Raw genomic sequence first — 23018 nt, 5'->3', positions numbered from 1 at the left:
GCGCCATCTACAGTTCACTAGCATAGCAACTCGAGTAGGGTAAACAAATTCAGAATCAAGAACTAAAAATTGCTTTTCTACTGTAAGTATGATTAGTTTTACAATTTTTCCTGGAGAAATAGTTTGAAAGTTATTTTGTGGAACTGTTTCTCGGTTATTATCTTCTTGTGTGAAAGACATCTAACATTAATTCAAGGAGCTAGGAGCCTAACGTTAAATGTGCAAATTCCAGTTTGAGAAATGCCAGTCCCGTGCGTGCATTTATTTGTTTGTAGACTAGTCTAGACATATTACTACTAATACTAGGCCTAGTACTAGGCCTGGGTGTCTGGAGAAAAAAATTATTTTTCTTATTTCAATAAAATATCACATTTTCTCTGTGAATTTGAAATGCCGAGAAATGACCTTCAGACTGACAGAAATGTAACATTTTTGAAAAAAATCAAATTATTGGCTGCAAAAAAGAAAAATGAAATTAGGCCTACCCTAGGCTAGGTCAATTTTCAGCATTTTTCTGCCATAGATAGTCATGTAGGGGCCTAGTTAAGAAATGGACACACACAAATCCAAAGTTTTAGCTTCCGAGAGCTGTTATAAATTTATTATTAATGCCAAAAACTTGTCCATAAAGAGTCCAATAGGATTTTTTATGCTCTATCTGATGGTATGATTTTTATAAAGATTTGGAAACCAGATCACAATGAAAAATTGCGTCAAAGTGAAAAAAATTGTGCAAAACAGAAATTTCATTTTTCCATAGAAAACGCATGGAGAAATGGCAATCTCAACACACACAAAAATAAGGGTTTGCAATTTATCTCTAAATCCTTATTTAAAATGATCACATAAACTTGTCCTTACTGTCAAAAGAAGCCCCTGAATTTTCTCTTTCCATACATGCCAAACAGAAGTTAATAATAAATTCAGATCACATTTTTCTAGTAGCCTGAACTTCCCTGAAAAAATGTGCCATATTTTCCCCTAAATCAGCCTGTTTTATGCTGACACTTTTCAGTGTGGCTTCAGACACCCTAATATTACTGATCTCAAGTTTACGTTTGTTAAATTTTAGGGCCCAATCCACTCAAAAGTTCATTACATAATGAAATTACATTGAATATATAAACAAGAAAATTCTTACAAAATAAATGGTTGATCTGTTGATCAACAAATCACCTAATATAAATAAAAAAAAAAAAATAATAATGAAAAAGAGAATTTGTACCAAATTAATAGTTGATCTGTCAATTGACAGATCACCTAAATAGAAGTAATGAACATCTTGAGAGTAATGAACGATTGATTGGGAATGTTTTATAATTGTTTTGAAGTCCTAAGTTAACAAGTTAAAATATATTTTGCATATCAAGGCTCAACATTAACTTTAAAATCTTCATATAATATAATATAAAGAAAAACATTATCAATGAATTAATAAAAGTTTAAAACAAACTTCTAAAATACTAACTCTGCTGCCACGACCACTAAGTTACTTGTACTTTCACTATGTCTATGTGTATCTTGTATGTAAACCTTGTTTGCTGTTTTTATATTTTGCAAATTGATTTTTGGTAATATAATTTGTTTTATCATTGTAAATATGAAATGATTGAAAGAGAATAAATGAATTATATTGTTCCCAGGTTGTGTGGACTTAAAAAAAAAATCTAAACTTAATATCTAGACACACACTCGTAATGGTAAAGTAAATAAATTATGCATAACAAATTCAGATACAAAACAATAATTTTCCCTTTCTTTCTCTTTGAATCCCAAAACCTAGCGTATGGAGGGCCCAAATCCAGTTTATTTTTGTTTTCTCTGCCTTGCAGCATATTATAGCAGGAGAAAATCATGGATAAATATGCTGCAAAATTAGAACAATTCATAAAAGTAACAAACAAAAATAATTTTCAAAAAATATAATACAAAAAGAAAACAAAAATAATTAAAGAAAGAAGTGAAATAAGACCAAAAAAAATAAATGAAGAAAGAAAAAAGAGACAGGAAAAAATAAAAAAATAAAAGAAAAAAGAAAAACAAATGAACATGAAAGAAAAATGAATAAAAAAAAAATAAAAAAAATGGGGGAAAGGGTAAGAGAAGCGGGAAAAATTAAGAAGTCATAACAAATATTTTTTAACAGCTGTGGCAAAAGTCTATTCTGACTGGAATGCAATTAAAAGCCAAGCAAATAACTTTTACTTGCCTTTTTGGAATAGGGCATTTATATTTTTTATATCCTTTAGTTTGTATTATTATTTTTTTTGTCAGTAGCAACATATTCTTTAGTCAGGCAAAGTCAATGGGAAGAGGTATAAAGAGCTTAACCACTGTCAAAAAAAATGAAAGAGAAAAAATAACAATAAGGGAATGGCAAAAAAGTTCCTACCTGGAATAAAAATTGTGAGAAAAGCCCTTCCCTATATTTGCCAAAATGTTGGAAAATCCACATTTCATATCAATGAAATGCCTTCCCAAAGTATTTAATTTCTCAAGAGTGGGTTCAAAAGTCATTTAATAAACAATAAAGAAAGAAATTATCTGTTTGATTTTGGCTAGAAAAGACAGCTGCGAAAGAAACTAAGTATCAACACACATACAAATGCACATGTGGGACGGCAATGTACTCACCTATGGGTTTTTGTGTGTATTTAATAATTCAAAATTCTGTTTTTTTTAGTCTAAAGAGAGGTCATAATTGCTCCTTCGAATGCTTGCAAATAATCAGGGTACACAAGATTTTAGCAATATGGACTGTAGAAGGGTATTTCATTGGTGTTAAACTTAAATGCGACTTTGACTTAGATTTTCAAAGTTCTGTGGAAGATTTCTTAGCAACATTTTGTATGCAGCTCCTCAAGTCTGTAGGCTGCCAGTTGCAATGGCTTAGTCATACTTATGTATGGTTATGATAAATGCTATTACTACAACTACTACTAAAACTTCTACTTTATGAATTATTTTGAATAAATCAAATTTCATAATGAATTTATGTTGATAATATTATTAATGATGATGTCAATCTTCGTTATAATTTATCATTGTTTTTAGATGTCTTTTTCACTATTTGATACATTTAAAAATTCTGTTTTATTTCATAATCAAACCTTCTAAACATTCTACGGCCTTCCTAAATAAAGAGCATTTGTAATGAGCATCCAACGGGACTATCATTGGTCTTTATAATAGCAATGGCAACAAAGCAAGAGGATCTAGAAGGGCCACTCCCTCCAGCGGGGGTCAGTTCCCGCCCACTGAGAGATGTCATGGAGGGCATCTTTCAGGAGCAGAAGTATGACATCTTACTTCGAACCAAGGGTCACCTGAATCACAACCGCCTTGCGAAGCCCCCCGAGCTGGCAACCCACAAGCCCTGGGAGAGCTCAGGCAAGGAAGTACCCCTGCTGCTTGCTCCGAGCAAGCTACCTTCACCAAGAAGGGCTCAGGTAAATATGAAGTAATATCAATGAACTAGGAAACAATTATTCCTTACAACTCAATATAATAAAGCCTTATTGCTTTTTGTCAGAGGAGAAATGCAGACCTGCCAACCTCTGGGAATGAAAAACTGTATTCTGTGATAAAAAAAAAATGTATTTTTCCCCCCAAAAAGTGTATTTCATAATAAAATGCTTGGCGCACTCGCTCATCGCGGCGCTCAAGCTGCATGCAAGCTAAAATGCGCACTGCTCTTGCAGATGAAAAAAAACCCATTAAAACATGTGTATATCTTCACCCTGGTTTGAACAAAATGATTGAAAAAAAAACAAGTTACCTGAAATTACATTGATCTAATAACCATATTTGTGCACGTTTTATGAAATAGAGACATATAGAGATTATTTTTCTCAATAAATTACGATTTAGTTAAAAAAAAACAAAAAAAAACGTATTTTTCAAAGAAAAAACGTACTGCCGTATTTTGGTTGCAAAAACGTACTAAATACGGCTAAAACGTACTGGTTGGCAGGTCTGGAAATGGATGGGAATCTTACAGAGTACTTGTGAGGCCATAATGTTAATTGGAATTACATGTAGGTGTCTTTATTTCATCCATGGAAAAACAAAATCCAGCATCTACCACAGATGCATGCTTTATACCAAATTTCAGAGAATGCACCTGATTATAATTATGAAATAAATAACATTTCATTTTATGTACATTATGCAAAATGACTCACACCAGAAAGTGACAAAATTTGCCTTGATAAAGCAATATTTGTAACAAAACATTCAACATGTTCATTACCTACATAGCAATGTATTTTGGCCTTTCCTCTTACAGAGTAAAGAAGAAGAAATGGTACAGGCCTTATATCACTTCAGCACTGGGACAGCAGGGAGCATGCCCCACCCCACCCCAGCGGACTTGCTAACGGACCAGAGAACGGCAAAAACATCCTCCAGTAGTCCTCGCTTTGCTAGCAGAGCCCGATCCCATGGAGCATCCAATTCAGATGCCAGGGTGGATTCCCCAGCTTCGTACATTGACGATGGTGTTTGCATTGAAGAGCTGGCCATGCCCGAAATCATGCTCCCAGTCTCTCGACAAAAAACAACCCGGGGGATCTCGCGGACTCAGTCTCCCCCTCACAGGCTGCCTCCATTCGAGAAGAGGGAGGATAGGAGCGCTGGAGGGAGGGACTTGCATAAGCAACAATTCGTACAAAGTCATCTGGCTGGAATAACCAAAAAAGATCAGCTGAATAGGTTTCTGGACTTTCAGAAGAATGTACTTAGGAAAGAAGAGATGTATGAGAAAGGGGTCTTAACAGGAAGAAAGGCAGTTGAACATTTGGAGAGAAAATTATATGAGGTGAGGGACACCAGAAAGGATTTGCAATTGAAAAAGGATAGAAACTACTTTCATGATTATTCAAACTGTAGCTCATTTTATTTTATAGATGCATTTAACTATTGAGAATCTGTTTTCTTACCTTCTTTGCTCAGAAGTGATATTTGAAAATCAAGATGAAGTCAAATGTTTGGCATTATTATTTCCTTCAAATTAGTGAACATTTTATCAAATGATTCACTTGGCTTCATATCAGATATCTTCTGGATAGTGTTTCTTCTTTATATGCCAATAGGTACTTGTTATCTGATGCAAGTATCATTGATTATCTGATTTGAAATATAAATTTTGATTGAACATCCAACTTGTAGAAACTGCAGGAGCTGAGTGTTGAGACGAGGTTCAGTGCACCCAACTTCCATCGGTTGCAGATCTACAGTGATGTCTGGGATGAACTCATAGAAGAAACACCTACCTTTGCAAGGGTTCTCCAAGACATCAAGGTAAGATCTATCATAGATGAAGGGCTACAGGAAGCAGGCTTATTGGTCACTTAAGACACTTTGCTTGAGTAGGAATTTACAACCAAGCAAAAGTATTGCTTTGTATACTCTTTCTTTGTAGTACATGTTCTGCTAAAACCTGTAAATTATGAATGTTTTTTTTAAATGCATGGATAATTGTATGGAAGTGGAAATTTAAACCCATAACCATAGTCTTGAAATCATTGGGGTGTCCAGTCTTAGATAAAGAAAAAGGGGAAAAAACTTGCCCATCAGAAAAAAGTTCTGGATAGATGGGCATGACTGACTGAGACGGGGAAGGAATAAAATCTTATATCCTCTTTGCTATTTTGTCTAATGATTTATTTGAGACATATTTTTACTTCATTAAAAAAAAAATATAAGTATTGCTTCAACAACTTCAACAACAACAGCAACTGCAACAACAACAACAACAACAGCACCAACAACAACAATGGCAGCAATTTTCATTTTTGTTAGAAAATAGTATTATTGCTACAACAATAACAACAGTGCATGTAGTATTGCTTCAACAGTCATGACAATTAAGACCACATTTTTTCAGTTTCAGTTCTGTTTCAGTTCAATATTCTTTTCTTTGCTATGTTCTTTCCCCAATGTAGAGTGAGTTTGACCTGTACATGGGGTCCCTACTGGACACACAGCCTCACAAACACAGTGAGATCCTAAGCCAACAGGTCAGAGGACTGACCGCTAGTGGTGTGGTCCTGCCTGGTGAGCTGACCATTGGTCAAGAAGTGGTGAAGAAGATGGAGAAACAGACCAAAGATCTGCTTGAAGAGAATGAAAGGTAACGATGATATAATTTGAAGAGGAATCCAAGTCAAATAGAAACATTACAATTTTGCCCAACTTGTAGTGGAATGTAAGTCACCAGTCTATCAGTTTCATTTTGAATTATTTTGAATAAACGTCATGCTTGTTTGGTTTTTGGTCTTGACTTGAGTAGAGTGGAATTTGTCATTGATTATCGTGATACTGTCTTTTAATAGGTTTTTAATAAAATCATTACTTAAAATCATTACTGTATGATTTTGTTTCAGCGTATAATTCTGATCGCTCTATGATAATAGTTGTGAAATTCTCTTTTTGAAAAAGATTGTACTATGTTTTTACAAATGTTTTGCTTATTTGCTTGAAAAAAAAAGAAAAAAAAATAGGGTAAAAACTTTTTGTTTTACAACCCAGTACACCCACTTCATAACCTAAATATGCTCATATACATATGCATTTAAAAAGGTTGACATCTTTGCAAATATTCCTCTTAATATTTTTCTTGTGTTAATTATGTTTTAAATTGATCTTTATTGCTTACGTTTATATGCTTGAAGTGGATAAGTATTTGAAACTCAATTTGTATTTATCTGTACCATTTGTTATACAGTTTATGAAAAAAAATGCAAAATATCCCTGTACTTAGGACAATACATTACATATAAAATTTAAACTTGACTAATTTACTAATCATAATCAGGTTACGTGAGAAACTGCGACAAGAGCAATACGCAGTTGCCCGTCTCCCGCAAGTCATTGTCAACACTGACCCCTACGCCAAGAGTGCTAATTCCAAGGAGGAGCACATAGTCCTGGGCCATGGCGATCAGGTCCTGGAATACCATAACGAGATCCTGGCCTTGCAGGAAGAGATAGAGGAGCTGACCGAGGACCTCCACAAGCATCATGTTCCTCGGTCTATCTGCGATCACATGGAAGGCTGTTTGAGGGATACTGAGGCTGAGGTGTTGAAACTACTATCAACCAATGAGTACTTGGAGAAGACAATACAGGTGATTATTTTTTTGTGATTCTGAAGAGAAAGAAAGAGAGAGAGAGAGAGAAAGAAAAGGGGTGAAAGAAGTGTGGACAAAAGAGAGGCCTGGATTTTGTAAGTCTATATTTCCCAAAGGCTGTAATCCACATAAGGGGGAAAATAATCAGCTATGGTTGATCTTGCTCCACTAATCAAAATACCCTGGCGCTACCCCCGATTGACTAGTATGTGAAAGTATTTATAACAAGCCTTCTCTTTGGTACTTCATGACGTTCTGTATTAGTTTCCTTAAGGTAAAATATCAAGCATTTGTATAAAACGAGCTGAAAAGCACAACTAAAGAAATAACAGCTCAGTAAATATTATCACAAAGCATATATTAAAATCTAGTGAATGAAGTATGAGATGACAAATCATTGTCAATATGGAAGGAATTCAAAAGACTACACTCCCTAATTATCTATTGCTTTTTTTTTTTAGTCATTTGGGTCAAATCTATTAAAGCAAAAATACAAATTGTGAATATGTAGAAGTCAGATTTAATAGATATCTTATGTGAAAAGCGCAGATCTGTTTTAGAATGAGTGAATTTTTTTTCTCTCTTCTCACTTATTTTTATAGGCATTTGTTCAGATATATGCATTTCATTTTATTACGTGGTCACTAATGTATTAATCTTTTCATTGCAGGGTCTTGGGGTGGACGTCGATAAGCTTCTTGAGAGATATGATGCACCAGATACAGATATAAGGTGAGTTACCATTAGCTTATTATGATTATCAAATCATTCATCCATTCTTTCAGGTTACGATAAACCACATCCGTGAATCACAAAAGGATAGGTTCACCATTTTATGAATAAAGGGGGTTATTTTCATGAATGGTCAGGGTTTATGAGTACAAGGACTGACAATATTAGCCTACATATTAGTCTAATGATTTTAAAAAAGTATAAATTTAAGGGATGTTCTCAGATGGTCGAGCCGACCTTTTGCAAGTAACAACCTGCAACAGGGTTGGGCTCAATTACAAAGTAATTGATCAGTTATGTCATTTCCAAATTTTTAAAGGGAAAGTAATTGTAATTGTAATTGAAATTTAATTTAAATTACTGTCAATTACTTTTAATTACATTCAATACATAACTTTTATTACTCAATTTATTCTGGATTGCTTATTTCTCTTTTCCCTTTAAGTGCGTCTCACACTATGCGGTTCGTTGCGATCCGAATTTCAAATTAATTGTGATAACATTTGATATGGATAATCCAACTAATAAAATATTACGGATCAGGGTTCAGAATAGTGGTCGGACTACTGAAATCGAAATTCAGTCCAGTTAGAGCCTCCCTGAATAAATAAAAACAAATTCAATTCCAAATCGTAATGACATCATCATTAGCTGCAACTTGAAGCCGATTTGGACTATACTCCAACCATAGGGCTTGTCGAAAAGTAAAAATATCATTTTAGTTTCCTAATATGCCAAACTTTAACTCTTTGCACGCCACGTACACTATCCCCCCTGCGCCACATTAATTTTGGGGTGCCACATTCAGAGGGGGTTTGCGTGCACTGTCTTATTCAACTCGCAATAACTTTTTACTGGTTTGTCGTATTGAAAAAAATTGTGTAGCAAAGTTTTAGAGAAATTAATACTCTTGCCAATGGTATCATTATTGCTATGTATAAAATCATAAATTTTGAGAATTTTAACTTTACATTCTGTTTCCAATTTTTCGTTTAGGAGGGTATTTTGTACAGGTCTCTTATATTTAATACTTCCTAATGAAGGTTAAATTTCTAAGTTAGTCCATTGAAAAGATGTGTTCTTTAGCTTTCATTACATACCAAATCCATGTCTTTATGGTCACTATGAGCTAAGCAGTTTAGGATTGAAATGGGGCATTTAAAAAGAGTAAACTGACAATGAACTAAACTCTTCTATTGAAATTGACCCTGGCTACTTCTCAATAGACTTCCCGTCCTGGGAGACTTCCCATCTATTGATACTTTGATCCCCTTATTGTTATAGGGAGGTGGCAATTTGTATCATTCTTTTATTACAAGGAAAGCAGTGCAAGCTATTGAAAACTCATCGAAATATATCCTAAAGCAGTTAAAAAAACTCAATTTTACGCGAAAAATCTCTATGTAAACAACGTCGGCGAAAGCTATAACACGAAAGCTAGATTCGTAAACAATGCAATACACGCGTCGCTATTGTATGTGTGTGCACACAATTACAATTAAATGCGTTCCGTATGCATTGTGTGCGAACTGTGACTTGAGTCGTCGTTGGCAGTCCGCTGTATGTGCCGCGAGTCGTCCGTGGCGGGCAAAGAGTTAAATAAAATAAATTTACTTCTTAGAACTTTCATATTTAATGCAAAATGAGATTCTTGAAAAATTGCGTTCAATCAGATCGCATAGTGTGAGCCAGGCTTTAAGTTTACATGTTGTACGATATGATTTTTACAAATGAAGCATGCAAATCTACATATTTTTGAGAATGTCAATTAATTTTAGCATTAAAGGGAGCGATAGGCAGGTTAGGCAGGATCAATGCTCTCTAAACTAAATATTCCTTTTGTCAGTTTCTCTCTAGCTTGAAATAATGTTGAAATGGGTGCGCTACATACAAAGTATAGATTGATTTAATTTATGGCTTTTTAGAAAGTAATTGAATAGTAAATGTAATTGACAAAAGTAATTGGCAATTGTAATTGAAAAAAATGTAATTGAATGGAAAAGTTATCATAGTTGAACATTTCTTCAATTACAATAACGTAATTGAAGTAATTGAGCCCAACCCTGACCTGCGATGATTTCATAAAAGGTCAATTTACGGGATTATCACAGCCAACGGCAACGTGCTGCTTCTATTTGAGCCACCAATATGTTTATACTTGTTTATATAGCACCTAATCCTTCTTTATCCCTGGCGGCTGGCCTTAAGGCTTAGCCAACATACTATTACGCGCTTTGAGCGTTGCAAGGTACACATTTACCTCCCCAGGATCGAGTGCATCACCATGTGGTTTAATTTCTTGCTGAAGTTAATTATGCTTGGCTGAGATACAAATCCACGACCCTGTTTCAAAGTCTGGAAACTAATTCACTGGGCAACGATGCTCCACATATTATCATTGGAAAATAATCTAGTAGAAAAATTCTTGATCTTGAACTGGGATTTGTAACTATATGTAAGTTCGAGAGCAGTATCCTGCAATTTGGTTTCCTGGTTCTGGGGGTGTTGAGTGGAAATTGGTTAGCGATACACTTATTTTCTCTTTTTCTATATTTCAATATTTTAAAAAGAAATTATAGGAGAGCAATAGGCTTGGAATGAGGATGGAGGATACTTTGTATTGGGCAAAGTCATAGGGGAGGGGATAAGGTACCTTGTAAAAAGTCTGTGCTGCATCTTTTGGCTGAAATCCAACTATAAAGACACTTTACGTCTTTTCATCTTGGCTTTCCTGCATTCCCAATTCTTTTGTCTATGATGTTGGTTGAAATTTACATATGATGTTGGTTGAAAGATGCAGTTTTTACTTTTGACAAGTTACCTAAGGGCAACTCCACATGAGGTAAATTTAGCCACCTCCGCCCGTGGGAACAAAGCTGGAGTCAAGACATTGGATTACTACTACTACTACTACCATACACTTGTAATGTTATCTTACAGTATGTTTTTAAACAAATGATCTCATTTTCCCTTTGCAGAGCCATCTGGAAGAGCATCAACACTGTAGGGTCAGCACCATTTCCTGGTGTATTCTGAGTGTTCCAGGAGACATGCTGTCACCTGTCCCAAGATGCTGAGGTACTGACCATCTCTAAGGATTTGTTTTGAAAGGATGAATTGAACAGTGAGAACTCGATCATCAGTATGCATTCTCCATGTATTTCTGTTGCAACATCCCACCGACTCCGAACACTGTATTCTTAGCCATCTTTGGGATTATGGAGTATCCTTACAGCATTCCACGTAATGCAGCATGTGTTTACTAGAGCATTGACTGTATCAAGGAAACATGGTCCCTTGTATTAGCTTTAATGAGCAGCACACCTCACACTGACTCCAGAACACTGTATTCTTGGCCTTTTGTTTGTATTATCATCATTCCAACAGTTCATCTTGTTGTGGTTCATGAATTCTGAACTGCTTTTTGTAGAACCAATGGCAGCACACCTCACACCATGTACAGTCCATTCTTGGCCATCTTGTTAGGAATAGAGTATGCCTGAACATTCCAGAAGGTGCAGCATGAGATGACTAAAGCCGACCAGGGAACATCAAGTCTCATGGATGAATTCCACCTCAGAACAATACCCCAGCTTTATAAAATAGGGATAAAAACCTCTTCATTTGATCATGCAATGAGCCAAGTGCATTGCCATGTCAGTTCATACTTTATCTTTTGTTAAGCATACTTGAAGCCCCAGTTAGAAATTACCATAAATAACAGAACTCAACTGACTTGGTCAATGTTATTCAACTTTGAAAACCCTATAGGTAGCAGGGGCCGTGGAATAGTTTTCAAAGTGGGGGGCTGACCATGCAAAAAAAGTGCCCTGCTTCCACGTCCCCTGGGTAGTTAGCCTGTACTAGTTTTAGTCAGGTCACCACAGGCCAGTAGATTCGTGGCTACTTTTTTAGTAATGGTATATCCTGAAACATACATGCATTTTTGTCAGGCAATATCCTCTTTGACACCATTTGTCTAGTAAGTGTTCAATGAGCCATGTTTGAAGAAAAACAAAAACATTCCAGAAGAGAGTGCTAGATACCTTAAAAATTCAAAATTGAATTTTTACTATGGTTTTACTAAGGATTTTCTATGGATTTTTAATTGTATCCAAAGAAGAGTCAATGGCCACTTCAATGATTGGAATGATAAAGTTGGGATGTTAAGGCCCTTGAAACTTAGTCACAGATGTGTAGCGAACAGGTTATTGAAATCGTCTTCTTTCTATTTAAACCCACCATAAATATTTGTGCTATTTAATGATCTTCTAGATTGTTTTTTTTTCAAGAATGTATTTCATATGTACAGTATTTATAGTCTGCTGAGAGCATGAAGTGTACCAGAATATATTTTTTCTTGATTTTCATTTTTTGTCAAGCAATACAGTTCAAGAAAATGAAGCCTTCTGCACACCTTATGATCCAACCATATTGACTTTTGGAACAGTCAACTGTTGTGGATTTTTATTCACTGATTGGGTTAAAAACATTGGATATGACAAAGGTCTTGTGAACGAAATCCTGAACTTTGTCATGTGTTGTATATGTCATGTACTTATCATATGGATTGGATGAAACAGCTATGAAGAAAAAGTCTAATTTCTCTGCCAGAGGTTATAATTGTAAAAACACATGCAGTATATGGAATGAATTGGGATGATATGTTTGGTCCTTTGGCGAATTTTCAATTTTTGAATGACTAAATACTGATTTTCAGGTGCAATTGTTCACAGGGCTTCGTTTATACAACATGTCACTGACAAAGTTACAGCTAAGATTTAAAAAAGGTCAAATGGATGTTAACGAATGTCGTGAAGACAAGTCTTCACAAATTGTAATTTTTGTTTTCTAAAATCAGATAGGAGACAGATTTTCTCTTCCAAACTTCAGAGGATTTGGTAGCTAATCTCTTCCAAAGTGAATGATTTAGATTATTGAAACGGATTTTCAATTGTATCATAATCAGAGGTGAAACTCTTATACATTTATATTTATTCAATTATAATTATTGATTTATCTTCCAACCTCCAAGAAAAATGTATGTTACATATATGTTTTGTCAATCAAATTAAAATTATATATAGATTTGTGAATTGATTTCCTCTTTCATTCATGCATTTGCTCAATAGACATGACAAAATCAACCATTTTCATGGATGTCTGCTGTAGTGATGTTTATTAATGGAAATATGTACAATGATAATCACTTCTGTACATCTACACACACAAATTCAAATGAAATCAGACAATTAAGAATTTAAAATGAATCAGAAAATTAAGACTTTACAGTTTCATTTACAATCCTCAAGGTACAGCCACTCTGAGTATCCTGCACTACAAGAAAATGGAGACCACATAAAAATATGGAAGATCTTTTGTAGTCTAGGGCTTCACTGCTTAAAAGGTATTCATGCACATTTTAATTGGGGACATCAATAACAATTCAACTTTATACCGTGAAATTAATTGTATGTCTTGTAATTGTTTGCTGTACCAAACTGTGCCTTTTAATTATTGGGGCATGGAAACCTTGTTTGATATGCTGCCGAGTCCTGTTACATGTACATGGAGTTAATAATACATCGAATAGCCAAGTTACCATAACTATAAATTCTTAATGCATAATGACCCTGCTCCATTTCGTTTCAACCATGGTAGCTGCATGCTTTAAATTTTTGATCAGATTTTAGCACAACTGTCGGGTCATTTCTATAATACAGCACAAATTGAAAACTCAAATTAAAGGGCATATCAGAGGCCCGTTTCATAAAGATCTTATTACTATTGTAACTTTGCCATTATGGCAACTACCATGGTAACAGTACTCAGCAGCCAATCATAATCAAGGTTACCATGGTAGTTGCCATAATGGCAAAGTTACAACAGATGTAACTCTTAATATGAAATGGGCCCCAGAACTCCAAAGGTCAATTGGAGGGGAACTGAGCACAGTGGAAATTTCATCAACAGCCATGGCTTTGATGGCCTTCAATCATGGATAAATCATTGGATGCAATGGTGCCTGAATTGCAATTGATCCGATCAATCACAACTATGGACGGCCAGCAACGTCAACATCTATTACGCACGTTCGTTCAAAATATTTTCTAACTATGATGTATAATCTTGCATTCATTGTTTTCTTTAAAATTCACTGTGCTTCTCTTTGTTTTCAAAGCTCATGATGCAAATTTCCTGTAGAAAAAATTATGACACTGATGGATTTCCATAGAATCACGACTGATTGGATCAAACGTAACTCTTTGTAAGACGGGGCCCAGGACCATTTTAATACAAATTGTAATTAATGATTGTTACCACAGCGGGTGGGTGTTTAATAAAGCTGTTCGTAAGTTTTGAGTGATTTAAAACAAAAGACCCTAAATTAGGAACTAACCCAGCGCCAATGGAGATCAGGGCTCCGTAACACAAAGGTTTGCCATGAACTGCAAATATGAAAGAACCGCACTCATTGGCTCCCGGTCAGTATGTTAAACAGAGTATGCATGCAACGATGATCTTGATTGGTCATTGGTATTCAGCGATTGATTACAAACCATTGTGTTACGGAGCCCTGGGCCCCATCTTACAAAGAGTTACGATTGATCCAATCAATCACAACTATGGAAAGCCAGCAACGCCAACATCTAAAATACATGTTTCTTCAAAATATTTTCTAGTTATTGGTATATTTATACATTTACTGTTTTCTTGACAATTCAGTATGCTTCTCTTTTTTTTCAAAGGACATTGTGCAAAAGTCCTGTAGAAAAATTATGACACTGATGGATTTCCATAGAGTTACGATTGATTGGATCAATCGTAACTCTTTGTAATACGGGGGCCCTGGTGTTGACCGCTTGCCACAAGGAAGGATCACCAATCGTTCTTAAAGTCAGTCATAGCCTGCAAACAGGTTTATGAAACTCCCACCAGCAGTGATTCTGTGTAAATCAATATCAAGGATATCAAAATCTCACCATGAATACTCCGAACATTACTTCAGTGTGTCTCATAAAGCTCTCATAAGTTATGCATGACTGCTATCCTTCTCTTGTGCGAAATCAGATTGATGGGTCATAGAAAGTTAGATCTATACCAATTAGGTTAAAACAGAAAAAACTCATTGAGCACAAGGATTACCAGTCACTCGTAAAAGCATTTGGGCATTTTCACGGTAACTGACGTTACACGGCACAATTTTACACACCTTTTCACAATGAAAGGTGTAAAATTGTGCCGTGTAACGTCAGTTACCATGAAAATGCCCATTTGTAACTAACAGTTTTATGGTACATGTATGGCTCCCTTGAGGCTGAATTTTTCAAAAAGGGAATCAATTCATGATAATATTAATGAAATGTTTAAAAGTGAACTTAGCATCTGGATGCTGGTCAATAATTTCAAACAAAATAACCGAGTCTTGTTTATTACCATGTTCCCAACATGTGTAATGTCATGTGTAACTGATTTTAGCTCTATAAACCATCCTAAGAACCCAATTCTACAAGGATAGGATAGCAAGATACTCTTGTAACCTCAGTTTAAAGGGGTGCTCTGGGCTGAAGATTTATCAGATTTCATCGTAACTTTGTTATATCAAATAATGAAGTTATTGAATTTTAAATTTTTCAATATTTTGTGAAAACAGATCGTCATGAATATTAATTAGGTGGGCTGATGACATCTCCATTTTCCCTTTTCTTATGTTATTACATGAAATCACAATTGTTTCAATATTTTGATTCATGTGTGAATGATATGTCTCCCTTATAATGAAATAAATTGCAGCAATGAATATCTAATGCACTGAATCAGTTGTCAGTTTAACTGTTTTTTAATTCTTAGAGGAAAAAAAAGAATAAACCTAATTTCAAACAATAAAATACAAAAGAACAAGAGAGATATTTCATCATCAGTTTGCTCATTGAATATTTATAAAGACATTCCTAGAACTGTTTCATTAGAATAATGCAAATCTTTAAAATGCCATAACTTTGTTATTCATTGTCTGATTCTGATCGAATGATCAGTGTTTTGTCTGATTTTTCTTTATCTGTTCAAATCATATGATGTTAAACCTTGAGTACCCCTTTAAATGAATTAAATTATGAACTGGGACCAAAACTTACATTCTATAAAGAAATCAGATGAAAATAATTCATGCTTACACAAAGTAATATTCCAAGTCACAGCTTTTTACCTATGACTTTCGACTTTCTTTACATAACCGGGAGGGGGGGGGGGGGGATGTTGGTCACAAAGAAATAACTTCAAATAAGTGTGAATTAGAGTCGTGCAGAAATGCCGCCGTGCACATGATATGTTGTGCACAATCTTATTGATTAGTACGCAGTAGCGCGCATCCTCTTAGCACGAGTTTCTTTTGGCAATCTACACTTAAAAGCCGATTTATCAGCTCTTGTCTTGAATGGCTTCCGTTTTATGTGCCCACAGAACATGCTTTTCATCCGTATTGAACCTCTTGACTTGTTTACAATCTAAGCATGTCACTACCACGTGCTTCTGCCTACGACCTTTGACCCTGACAGTAGCAGTGACCCCAGGGATCAAAAGGGAACTGCACTTTTTGCATATAGTACGCTTGATATGAGGATCAAGTCTTAGCACGAGCTTTGCTGCTACATTCTTCATGGTCTCGATGTAGAACCTGGCCAGCTGAGTGTTCCCAGGGTTCTGTGCCAGGGTGCAGTGGGCTGCTTGGTACAGGTAGTTCATTCGCTGGTGACCCGCGTCACCTTTGCATCTTTTCACCATCCTCGGCAAGGCTGATCCTTCGAAGGTTCCGAATCTAAGGATGTCATCAAGAAATGCAGCGATAAATATGTACTGCAAGCCACTGTATCGTAACCTTTATATAGTTTCCACACCAATAAAACAAACTCCTACATGTAATACTATCTCGCTGTATTTCAGTTCTTACAATTCACAGCTGTCGAATCACCAGAAAAATTATCTAAGATATGGGTCCTTTGCTCAGTTTCCTAAAGTAGCGGAACTTCCGTCCTAGTACCCATATCATCTTCTATGATTGACAGTTCAACAGGACATTTTCACTAATAATTGGCTTCGTCAAATGCCTTCCTAGCTTTCTTGAGTTCTTCATTCATCAGTAGAAGCTGTTTGATTCTGGAATACTTGCGAGGGTCTTTCCTGATGAGAAAGATGATATCCTCTACTTGAACTCTGCCTTGTCGGCCTACCTGGGTTGACTTCAGGGTCTGATTGAAAAGAACATGAAGGAAGAGAATGAGATGCTGCATGGAATTATTATTTACTCTACTGCATGCAGTACTTTCCAAAAGTCAATAACAATTTAAAGTAATTTTAAGGGCGGATAATGCAAAACATGTATTGTACCTCTGAAAAGACAAGCATAGTCTAGTTACTAAAATAAATCTGTATAGTTCTTACAGACTAAAGAAAAAAGTTGGCAAGCTTTCCTGGGTAATGCATATCTTTATAAATATAATTTGAAAATTTATTCAAGTACATGTAGTTATTACTCTCTTGGCTTATTAAAGCAAAGACCGTTGCATCTAAATTACAGACATTCTAATTTAAAGGTCAAGTCCACCCCAGAAAAATGTTGATTTGAATAAATAGAGAAAAATCCAAACATAATGCTGAAAACTTCATCAAAATCAGATGTACATGTATAATAAAAAGTTACATTTTGAAGTTTCGCTTATTTTTCACAAAACAGTGATATGCACAACTCAGTGACATGCAAATGGGCCAGTCGATGATGTCCATCTATTTCTTTTGTTTTTTATTGTTTGAATTATACAATATTTCATTATTTATGTTTTTGACAATAAGGACCAACTTGACTGAACCATATAGTATTGAACAATGCTCATTCCACAAGTTCAGGGAGGAATTGGTCGTTGTTTCCCTTGACAATGAGAAAATTAGAATATTTCATATTTTGTATCATAAAATACAAAAGAAATAGTGAGTGGATGATGTCATCAGTCTCCTCATTTGCATACCGACCAGGATGTGCATATAACTGTTTTGTGAAATTATGCACAACTTTCTTTTTTTACATCCGATTTTGATGAAATTTTTAGCGTTATGCTTGTTTGATTTTTCTCTACTTACATGTATTCAAATCAACATTTTTCTGGGGTGGACTTGACCTTTAAATACGATGACTATTAATACCATCATTATCACGTTTAGTAGGCCTATATACTTGTAAAAATCTACCTTCAACATTTGTGGAATATGCACTTTATCCACACTCAGGGGTGTGAGTGGTCACAAATAAAAAGATCTGAAAAAAGCTGAAGAGTGTTGAAAAAGTCTGAAAAAGAAAGAGCTCCCATACTTTTTGCACAGAGGAAAGCCAAAAATAAGCTGAAATTAAGCTGAAAATAAAAACCAAAAAAAAAAAAAATCGGAAATCAGATAAAAATCTGAACTCTCACACCCCTGTCCACACTTCTTTCTTTTCTATTTATTTTCAAAAGCAACATGCATAGCACACTTACTATATCTGTAATAAAGCCAAGAACTAAATCTTCTAGTAGATCCACAGTTTCAGCATATGGGTTCTGATCATCACCAAAGCCATACATCATACATCTCACTGCACAGTAAGATTAAAGAAGAAAAAAGAACGAGATGTAAACATTGCTTTTTTGTAATATGATAAAAAAATATATATGGATATATGATTTATACTTTGATACCTCCTAGAGACTGGCAAATACTATCTCAATCTTGAAAAATTCAGTTCTCTCCAATTTGATATATATACATAAATAGACAAATATATATATATATATATTCCATATGCTGAAGCAGACTATTTCTATATATAATGTTTTAAAAGTATGGAATATCCAGCATATCCAGGTGGGGCAAGTTAGCCATGTGCCCTAGAGGATGTACATGTAAATTAGAAAAAAAAGGTGGATACATGACCTAAGCTTTAAGTTTATCTGCTAAATTGGGTTCTTCAGTTATCTTGCGAACTAAAACAGGATGGAAAGCCTGAAAAAAGTCTTACATTCTTTGTTGAAGAACCTTTTTTTCTTATCGGCACTCTCAGCAGGAATTTCTTGATCAACTTCCTGCCCATCGAAGTCCTGGGTATCCTCAGTTTCCTGTTTCAGGAGAGAATAATCAAAATGCAAACAAAAAACGTTTTCTATAAATGACAGTGTGATGCATGTGGAGGGAAAGATCCCATACTGGTACATGTAGATCTAGCTCTGTAATTTCAGTTCATCGGTGAACAGTAGAGGCGCTGGTCCAAAAATTGGGATTGTCCCAGAAACCAAGGACATCCTAATAAACCAAGACAAATATCTTGAAAAATAGAGACTGTCCTTCTTTATGGGGACAGCTTTTTTCTTTTCACTTACCCCTGCGGGATATAGACAGCAATTACAGGGATATAGTGTGCTAAAAACAGATTTAGTGACCTCGATTCCCCCAGTTCAGCGTCTATTTTTCATGACTTGCCATCTTCCAATTTAATCTTGTTATGAAACCTGATATGTCTAAGATTGGTATCGGCACTTGACTGGTGAATGAACTATCGTAGATTTCATGTTTGGAGAAATCTTTGAAAACTGAGACAGTCCCTGTGAACTTGGACGATCCCAATCTTCTGACCAGCGCCTCTACTGGTGAACTACACTGTCCAGCAAAAACGAAGGTCAATTTTTGCGCCTTTCCCGCATGTGTTGATGGCATTAATTAGATGTTATCACTGACTTAGCCTATTGTCCAGAAGGGTACAGCTTTAGTGTGTGTTGTCGGGATTGACTGCTTGCATGTGAAATAAGTTTGACATGTTGAATCGAGATCGATTCGAGGCACATGTGTCATATCAAATTACGGGCGCATTACTCGAGTTGGTATACATATGTAGAGTATCTGCACCAGTGTGCGGCCGCTTAAGGGTTTTTTTCCACCCTGCAACTATTTTGCACAAGCTATTTTAATCCATACATATCATATTAACAGGACTGATGGTTATTCCCTTTGTTATGAAAACTGGCCGATGGCAATTGCGGTGGTCAAGATTGACCACGACTTCGGACCAGCCATAGCTTTCTCCAAGGTACAGCCACTGTACCAAGAATGCTTTAAAATCCGTGTTCATCGGATGTAAATGGTTACATAACATCTTTACACAAACATATTTAGCATAAATACATCCTCACCTTTTGCATTATTTTAGGGTTGGATGAAGTTTTATCGATAAATTTGGGGCTTTTTGGACATCATTCTGAGCAGTCAACATCTTTTGCCTATCTGCCATTTTGATTTCGTGCTGTACATCTTCGAACGTAGAGGGCAGCAACAAAAGGCCGTGTGCTGCCTTCTATATTAGGCCCGTTTTGGGTACACATGTACACGCCCGGTCAAGTCAGTGCATGTGTACTGAATTCCATCACCGTGTACATCTGTATAAAACTTGCGTGGGAGTTGTAAACAAGTGAACAATTACTTAATTGAACACAATTCTATTACCATGCTGACAGCCTCACATTGATTCCAAGTTCTCAGACGCTGCACAAGTATTAATAACTAAAATTCCACTTTCATACCCACCCTTGAGGTTCTGTATTTGCGCTAGAATTTCACTCACAGTTTTTTATGAATGAAATCTGTCTTGGGCCCACCTGGGGCGTGGGCGTTCACGAAGTTTACATACGATGCAGTGACGTTATGATTGATAAAACAAGCTATGTGCTTTTTGCCGCGCCTTAATAGCTATTACTCGATTTCTATTTCCCTAAAATGAAACCATGTATAATTATGATGCCTATTCACCATTAATTTGAAGTTTATTTTGATCCTAATTCGAGTCTCACTCGTCTTTTCGTGCCGAGATAATTTGTGCGATGAATTCATGAATGGAATTTATAGTCATCGATCGCACATGCGCATTGTGCTTTAATCAAACCAGATCTAAATTGTTCTGAAAGGAAAATCAACGCCGGGATCAACGTAAAATAAATCTTGCGTTCATTAACAATATTTCTTATCATGACCATAGAACATTATTCAATCTTAATATTTTAACAATAATTTGCGAATGATAATCATTAATATGAATTTAGAGTTTGATGTAATTCAATTCAATTTGTATTACGTTTCCATTTTTAATGACGGACATCACGAATTCCGTAACGAGTGATGGGTGCACTTGTCTAAATAAAATTATATCATGTCAGGATTGATTTTCAAACATCGTCGTTGCAGAAACTCTTCTCACGATCGTAATATCATTATAGAATACAATTTTACATGACATAGCAGAGTAAGTTATTCATGAATGAAAAATTATGTTATCAATCGCGCATGCGCGATGTACTTCTTTATCTCGGAGACGTCCGGAGTACTTCCATATTCCAACTTAACATAACTTTGCTGACATTACCAATATTTTTAGTATGGCCTTAAAATTTTATTAAATCGTAATAATTTAACAATAATTTACATCATCATTCATATAAATTTAGAGCTCAATTTGAGACATTTGTATTTATTTCAGTCGAGTCAGTGGTCTGCAATTATCCCGAGTCTAAAAAGGATTATCAAAAATGTCATCAGGAGACTTTCAGGATGTTGCAACATTTTAATCAAAAACGATCGTTGATCATTTTACACTTGGTCAACACAATGAAAGTCTCACTCAAATGTATTGCGAAGTTATACTAACCTCGCACCATGAACCGCGTTTGGCAGTGGATTCCTAACTAGTGGGTCGCGCGTACTTTAAAAAATCATTAAAATATCACTTTTGAGACCAAAATTACTAATTTCCATACAGTTGCAATTTATTTTTCATTAGTAACTGGGGAATAATTTTTGTATTCACTAGAGCGCTCAAAAACTTGAATTTCGGGCATATTTTTGTGTACGCCCTCTATTGGTAGAAAGTAATATGGCAAGAAAATTTTATTTTTTTAATCTCTATTTTTAATTAAGAAAAAAATAATTTAAAGAATCAAATTTAATAAGAGAACCAAGTTGTATGACGAATAGGTGTAGGCCCTAATGGAAACTGTCAGTGTAAAAAAATCAAGCATTTGTCCCAAAGAAAAAGAGAAAATAAGCCAAACATTGCCACCCTTATTTTGCCACACATGGAGATATAACTGAGAACAAGGTTATATCATAACCTTGTTCATTGAATGAGTGACTTGGATAAAAAAAAACTTGCATCGGCCTATAAATATCATGATTTGCATGGATCGTACAAAATCCAACAAAATGAACAAACCTTGCAGCCTACGGGACATACGATAAAGTATAATTGTTAACTTCATTACCGTTACCAACCTCCCAAAGTAACAATATGAAATACTTTGATCCTGAAATATATATAGAAATATCATGGATCGTACAGTGAGTACTACTACTAGTGACTAGTACAAAATCCAACATTGTTGGCAACAAAAGTACAAAACCCAACAAATTTTGCAGCATACGGGACATACAATAAAATATAACTTGTTAACTTCATTACCGTTACCGACCTCCCAAAGTAACAATACGAAATACTTTTACCCTGAAATATAGAAATACATCTTACATAAATAAATGCGCAAAAGATTATAGTAAATAGTGCACTATCATTGTGACAAAACGAAAAACAAACCTCTGAATTGGAAGCAGCAGCGCTTGAAGATTCAGCCATTATTGTAAAAATGACGATAGAGGGCGTGTGTAACTGCAACACACACAGAGATACGATATGAAGAGTTTGGTTGCAAAAGAGGTTTGGATCATTCCGAGAAAAACAAGTTTTTTATTCTCACTTATTTTAATATTCTTATGAGAAACTAAATTATCATAATGTACTACCCTTTCATATGAATATAAAATTTGGTATAAAAGAAATCTACCTGTCCCCAATTTTTTTTCTATATATTAAAAAAAAAAAAAAATTGTGGACCTAACCCCTTTTGCAAGCAAACTGAAATGAATCCAATCTCTTTTGATTAAAAGTGATTTTGCATTGACACTTTTTATTCACGTTTTTTATTTAAATTTCAAATTTTCTTTAGTATCATCAGATCGACTTAAAATTTAGAGGTTTTGAGACAGAAAATAATAAAATTTATATTAAAAAAAAAATGGACCTAACCCCTTTTG

General features: G+C 35.2%; 3 protein-coding genes across 7 annotated transcripts; 1 reads left to right on the top strand and 2 right to left on the bottom strand.

The window, feature by feature from the left end:
- Positions 1–7: 7 nt before the first annotated feature.
- On the top strand, positions 8–13336 carry LOC129258962 (uncharacterized protein C6orf118-like). 4 transcript variants are annotated; one of them, XM_054897220.2, is made up of 8 exons: positions 8–82; positions 3144–3449; positions 4289–4819; positions 5170–5301; positions 5946–6133; positions 6818–7130; positions 7804–7865; positions 10844–13336. In XM_054897220.2, exons 2-8 carry the CDS (start codon positions 3195–3197, stop codon positions 10899–10901), a joined length of 1539 nt encoding a protein of 512 aa, XP_054753195.2. In that variant the 5' UTR covers positions 8–82; positions 3144–3194; the 3' UTR covers positions 10902–13336. The 4 variants fall into 4 exon arrangements, 3 of the variants coding, with proteins under 3 accessions (XP_054753195.2, XP_054753194.2, XP_063954524.1); XM_054897219.2 differs by having other exon boundaries at positions 10–82; positions 3193–3449; XR_010293371.1 differs by lacking the exon at positions 8–82 and having other exon boundaries at positions 3110–3449; positions 10844–11690; positions 11895–12961.
- A 2439-nt stretch (positions 13337–15775) lies between these two features.
- On the bottom strand, positions 15776–22599 carry LOC129258963 (transcription initiation factor TFIID subunit 13-like). 2 transcript variants are annotated; one of them, XM_054897221.2, is made up of 4 exons: positions 22522–22599; positions 18910–19006; positions 18389–18486; positions 15776–17110 (listed from the first exon to the last, which is right to left on the bottom strand). In XM_054897221.2, the coding sequence occupies exons 1-4, from the start codon at positions 22558–22560 to the stop codon at positions 16946–16948; spliced, it is 399 nt and encodes a 132-aa protein (XP_054753196.1). In that variant the 5' UTR covers positions 22561–22599; the 3' UTR covers positions 15776–16945. The 2 variants fall into 2 exon arrangements, with proteins under 2 accessions (XP_054753196.1, XP_063954525.1); XM_064098455.1 differs by lacking the exon at positions 22522–22599 and adding an exon at positions 20075–20193.
- Positions 16284–16646, bottom strand: LOC129259486 (ribonuclease P protein subunit p21-like). The gene has a single exon (XM_054897769.2). It carries the CDS (start codon positions 16644–16646, stop codon positions 16284–16286), a length of 363 nt encoding a protein of 120 aa, XP_054753744.1.
- Positions 22600–23018: the final 419 nt, after the last annotated feature.

This window comes from Lytechinus pictus, chromosome 4 (genome assembly GCF_037042905.1).
Source record: "Lytechinus pictus isolate F3 Inbred chromosome 4, Lp3.0, whole genome shotgun sequence".
Taxonomy (NCBI): Eukaryota; Metazoa; Echinodermata; class Echinoidea; order Temnopleuroida; family Toxopneustidae; genus Lytechinus; species Lytechinus pictus.
The sequence above is the reverse complement of the archived record's forward strand: the minus strand, read 5'-3'. Positions and strand labels throughout refer to the sequence as shown.